Raw genomic sequence first — 5,521 nt, 5'->3', positions numbered from 1 at the left:
TTTTGTTTCAGGGTTGTTACCTTCACCAAGAAGGTTGTGCTTAAGTTTGTTTGTGTGTGTGTAGGTTTACATGTAGGTGTGAATGTTTATTTATGTGTATTTGTGTGTATGTCTGTGCGTTTGTGAACGGAATGACTCAGAATGTTAATGCTATTTGACATGTAAGTGTTTAGATGATTAGATTAGATCATGGGAGCCCTAGCGGCTCTCCATGATACTGCAGAACCATCTATCACAACATTTCATAGACCATGCGTAATACCTCTATGCCACCGTCGACAATGCCTTCACCTTTACCATTTTATTTACTTTCACAGCCCAATGCGTGAGCGCAGTCGGATCTATGGCTATAGGTGTATTTGGAATTGATATCCTGGAGAGTGCTGCCCCACATGGCTCAGGCGGTCTCTACATTGGTACGCTTAAGCTAAGGGCACAACCCGCCGTACGTGCAATTTGTCCTTACGTTTTTTGGGAGGCCACGTCCGCCATGTATTTCTGAAAACGTTCAAGCTGTACAGGACAGCCGGGTCGATCGCCCGTACTGGCACGTTAAAAAAGAAAACGGTGTGCGAATCCGCAGCCCGATGGCACACAAAGTTTTGCCTGCACGTAAAGTTCTACGGCGTGTCTGCGTACTCCAGAATCCGTCGGACTCCCTACGAGTTACGGAGGCGGTACTTACCACTTACGGATCCCAAAAGATTACCAAAATTACGTAGCCAGCACGTATTTTCACATACACCGGATTGTGCCCTTAGCTTTAGAAAATGACTTTACTGCGTCACAAAACATTACATTTTACTTTAAATAACTAGCAAACTATTAAAAGGAAGCTCGACGAAAATTCAATGGCCTTTGTAATATATTGCATACATTCAACAGCCAGTAATCGACAGACAATGATGTGAAAGATTCCTCTCTGTCCTTTCCTGACATGACACCAGTGGTAATTGGCTTTTTTTTTGCATGCGAAAAACAACTTTGTGTCCTCGCTAGAAATCTACTACATGTAGCACAGATCTGATCCCCCTCCGCCAACATTTATTTTGGCAGATCTACAGGAAAAACATACGTCGTCTTTACCCGTGTAAAGTCTTAAATCTGTGTTCACAAGTACAACCCTATTGTATTGTGTCTAATGTGGGACCGCGTAGCACAGTGGCAGCGTGTTCGGCTCGGAACCGAGAGGTCTCGGGTTCGAATCCGGCTGCCGTGTTACCAATTTTATGCCCTTGGGAAAGGCACTTTACATGGCTTTCCTCACTTTACTCAAGTGAAAATGAGTACCTAGCTTCGGCTAGGGCCGTCCCTCGGATAGGACGTTAAATGGAAGTCCTGTGTGTGGGGAGAGTTACACTCAATACACGTTAAAGAACCCCCACACGTGCGATGGTGCGGTGTGAGTGGATGAAACCATTCCGGCTAAAATGGGGTAGGGAATCACCCGAGCAGCCCTCGTAACCCCTGCTTCACCTATTGGGACAGTTAGTCCTCACCTATAGTGAGCAATTGGGCTGATCTTAATCATGATGTTTCTTACCCAAGTCGAAGAGATGCTGTTACAGTTGTTACAATGTAACCCGTAACCTTGAGTGGCCTTCAGGTCTTGTTACGCGTTTTTTTTTATTAAAAAAATGTTAATAACCACATGACTGTGATTGCAGGGATTCAGAATGCCTTTACTGGAGGTGCGGGGGCACTAGCGTTTATCATCAATGGACAGTTTTTGAACATTTTCATCGACTTCAACAAACCGGGGAATATTCCGTAAGGATTTACTTTACTTTCAATGTTTGCTTCTTGTTGGATCACGTATATGACAAGAAATTGAATACCTCTCACTTTTGGAGAACATTTCATTTTTTCAATTCACAATTTTTTAAATGAATTTGTTTTTAAATCCATGATTGTAAATTGCTTGCTGATTCTGTCCAAGTTGTTCTGTCTGTGCACTCTCAACTCAGCCATCGTGACCAATTTTGGATCCGGGCCAAACCAGCTTTCTTGTCCGGCAAATTTCGCTTATTTTACCTTCTGTCTTACACCGTGTTACTCTACAATATCCAAATACCTACTGACACGAACCGGGACAGACAAACGCACCGACCAAAAACAGTATCTCCGTGAGCCCCTGTCTCAACAATTTACAGGCTATATATGTATTTGTCCTAAAATCTGTCATAGATTTGATTCCAATTCTTCTAACAGAATGACGTCATATATAGAATCATCATGGAAGCACATGTGTTGGTAGCAATGATCAGTAATCATAGTACAACGCTAAACTTTCTTCCAACACAAAGGTATACACGGGTCAAATTTTCAACGATCACTGTCGCCATCTTCGGGATCAATACTGATGACCAATTACTTCAACGTAAACTTGCGAGAGTTACAGACACGTGATCTTGCGGATACGTGACGTCAGCAATTGGTCAAACGCACAATGAAGTTTATAATACGCACCGTTCCTGCTTAGTGATGACTGAAGTGCCCTGATGTATATGGCTTTACACCTCTTACAAAGTAATCCTGTTCGCTGTGCAGTATTCTGACTCCAACGTTTACGTTCTGAAGTGATTGGTTATGAGTATCAATCCTGAAGAAGGCGACAGTGGTCGTTGAAAATTTGGTACATGTATACCTTTGTGTTGGAAGAAAGGTGAGCACTGTACAACTGTCATGAAGAATCGTTTTGCTCTCTAGTCCTTCAGGAGGCCCAGGGGACGCCCGTTGGCTGGGTGCCTGGTGGCTCGGGTTTCCTCCACTGGCCGCGGTGGCAATCCTTAATGCTCCGTGGATTCTCGGACTGCCTGGAAAAATATCAGGTAAGAGACATGTAGCCTGACTCCTAGCGGCCGGCCCTATAATTGCAGCCACCTCACCGGGAGAGGGTCATTAGCCCCAACCAGCGAGAGATTGTGTAAACTATTGTCAGAAGGGATACATTCCCTCATTTAAAGCAATGCTATCTGAAAAATAAAGGAAAGAATCTGAATGAATGAATAAACGAATGGTTTATTTTTCTTCTAAAACCTTGCAGTCTTGCAACTGAAACACGTTTTTCTTAAAGTGAGTTAGATGTTACTTATATCAACAGTAAAATGGAGAGGAATATACTTCTAGTTCTTGAAACTCCATTTTTTACATTTCCAGTCAAGAAGAAAGCCATAGATCAGGGCACCAAAAGTACATCGGAAAACGAAAAGCAGACCGAAGCTAAAGGACTGCTGTTGGTGGTCGATTTCTTCAAGCAACTCTGGTCTCTCGCCACCAACCGGACATACGTGTTCATGGTGTTCGTAGGTATCGGTACAAACATGTGCTATACTGGCCTGAACACATTCGGCATCAAGTATATTGAGAACCAGTTCGCCATGTCTGCTGGTTCTGCTTCCATGGCTGCAGGTAAGTCACAAGTTTTCTCCCACCAGGAAAGATGTTCTACTGGTAAGGGTCTATCCTGGAGACCAGACTTAAGCCAGGGCCGCGGGGAATCTGTTCGGCAGCCCAGGCAATTCTTCCCGAGGACCTTAGATAAAGACTCCGGGAAGGTGTCATGCAGGGAGAGAATTGCCGGCAATGACTGCCTCGGGAAGAACTGCCTTGGTTGCCGACCAAATTTTCTGTTGGTCCAGGCTAAAGTCTAGTTTCCAGGGTAGTCAGGGCCAGCTTGCGCTAGGAAATTGCGCCAACTTTGCGAATTTGCGCCAATATTCCCTGGCGCATGGTCACATTGACGTGACACGCATTTGTGTAAAAGCAGTAGGTCAATCGAAATCGCAGTTTCCGCCGAATGAAACTCCAATGTACGATGATAAAGAATGCATCAAAGGCGATTTGCAACGATGAAGAATGCTATTTGGCGCAACATAGGTATTTCTGACCCAATTTAATGCTCGTGTCGACGTGTCTAGCATGCCAGAGCTCTTAACACATCTTTCCTCGTCCAGTGAGCACACCGCTGCGCACAAACAAACAAACAAACAAACAAACAAACACACGTAATACAGCTGACTACAAAACTTTTGTTTGAACGGAAGCAAAAATTGAACTGATTAATGTGTATTTCATGTTAGCTTAAAGACGATATCTGTTACATCTCTTTTTTAGATGGCCTCCTTTCATTCACTTCTTTACATCTCTTCTTGTTTGAGGTTTGACCACCGTTCCTGCTGGCATCCTTGGGTCAGTGATCGGCGGAGTCTTGATGAAGAAGTACCGGATGGGGGTGACCGGGGCCCTGAAGATCACGGTGGCAGGAGTCGCCTGTATGTTCATACTGCCGCTGGGCTTCCTGGTGCGCTGTCCAGACACCATCATGGCGGGCGTAACGGTCCCTTATGGAAACGGGTAAATGGATTTTGGCAACGCTTCAGGGGCTAGCCTAGCAGCATACTTGTAATTCCAAGTGTAAAAAAGTACATGTGTTGGAATACTTCGATTAAGCATTACCTCAATATTTTTTAACTTAATCCAAAATGTTTTAAGCCTTCTTGCAGTAAAACATGATCAGTGATACGCGAATATAAGTAAAAGAGCATACCAAGTCAAGTGAGGGGTAACAATGACAAGGCCACGATCAGTGTCTTGTTAATGTGTTAATGCCTACCTTCGCTATGTGGAAATATAATATAGCTTTGGTATTTTCCTTTGCGTATTTTAATAGATACGTTTGATAGTGCTGTCTAATGTATTATTTACAATATAAACACGAATGACGGCGCTAAAATAAGTTGAGAACAGCTTGAGTCCGCTGCCACTTCGTCCTCGTCCTTTTATTTGTAGCATTCTATGTATTCTTCGATAAAAAATTTAATACAACAATGATGAAACAAATCCCGTCCCATGTGTCAGGTCGGCACCCCGGACGCCCGTTGTTGGTGTAGCTGAGTTAGAGTCCATCTGTAACCAGGACTGCCCCTGTCCGTCTGCCTTCAACCCCGTATGCGGGGAGAACGGGGTGGAGTACTTCTCGCCTTGTCTCGCGGGATGTTGGAACGTCTCGAAGGAAGAGGTCAGTTCATGTCAACATCTATATTCTCCACAAAAGTATAGTAAAGATCTACTAGTTAATTGTTGTTCCATCACTACGTTTTGCACATAACAACTCTGTACCAAGCAATATTTTCAATGATACCAAGTTTGACCGACTAGAATACAGTCTTAGCCATCTTGCATCTAAGCACTACCCTAACCCTAACCCTAACCCTAACCCTAACCCTAACCCTAACCCTAACCCTAACCCTAACCCTAACCCTAACCCTAACCCTAACCCTAACCCTAACCCTAACCCTAACCCTAACCCTAACCTTAACCCTAACCCTAACCCTAACCCTAACCCTAACCCTAACCCTAACCCTAACCCTTACCCTTACCCTTACCCTAACCCTGACCCTAACCCTAACCCTAGCCATAACCCTAGCGGTTAGTGCTTGAGTCATATCTCGGGAAGTAAGCACCCGATTTCAAAAGCGGTTTACAGATTACAACTCTGTACCAAGCTACCTTTTCAATG

At 44.1% G+C, this 5,521-nt stretch overlaps 1 protein-coding gene across 1 annotated transcript in view; it reads left to right on the top strand.

The window, feature by feature from the left end:
- LOC118424707 (solute carrier organic anion transporter family member 4A1-like) overlaps positions 1-5,521 on the top strand; it is a 36,217-nt gene that overhangs the window by 5,319 nt on the left and 25,377 nt on the right. The window contains exons 5-10 of the mRNA XM_035833389.1: positions 318-416; positions 1,668-1,770; positions 2,710-2,831; positions 3,160-3,411; positions 4,161-4,356; positions 4,861-5,020. Coding sequence (XP_035689282.1) covers positions 318-416; positions 1,668-1,770; positions 2,710-2,831; positions 3,160-3,411; positions 4,161-4,356; positions 4,861-5,020 — 932 coding nt within the window. The remainder of the gene's footprint in view (positions 1-317; positions 417-1,667; positions 1,771-2,709; positions 2,832-3,159; positions 3,412-4,160; positions 4,357-4,860; positions 5,021-5,521) is intronic.

Source organism: Branchiostoma floridae, chromosome 10 (genome assembly GCF_000003815.2).
Source record: "Branchiostoma floridae strain S238N-H82 chromosome 10, Bfl_VNyyK, whole genome shotgun sequence".
Lineage (NCBI taxonomy): Eukaryota > Metazoa > Chordata > Leptocardii > Amphioxiformes > Branchiostomatidae > Branchiostoma > Branchiostoma floridae.
The sequence above is the reverse complement of the archived record's forward strand: the minus strand, read 5'-3'. Positions and strand labels throughout refer to the sequence as shown.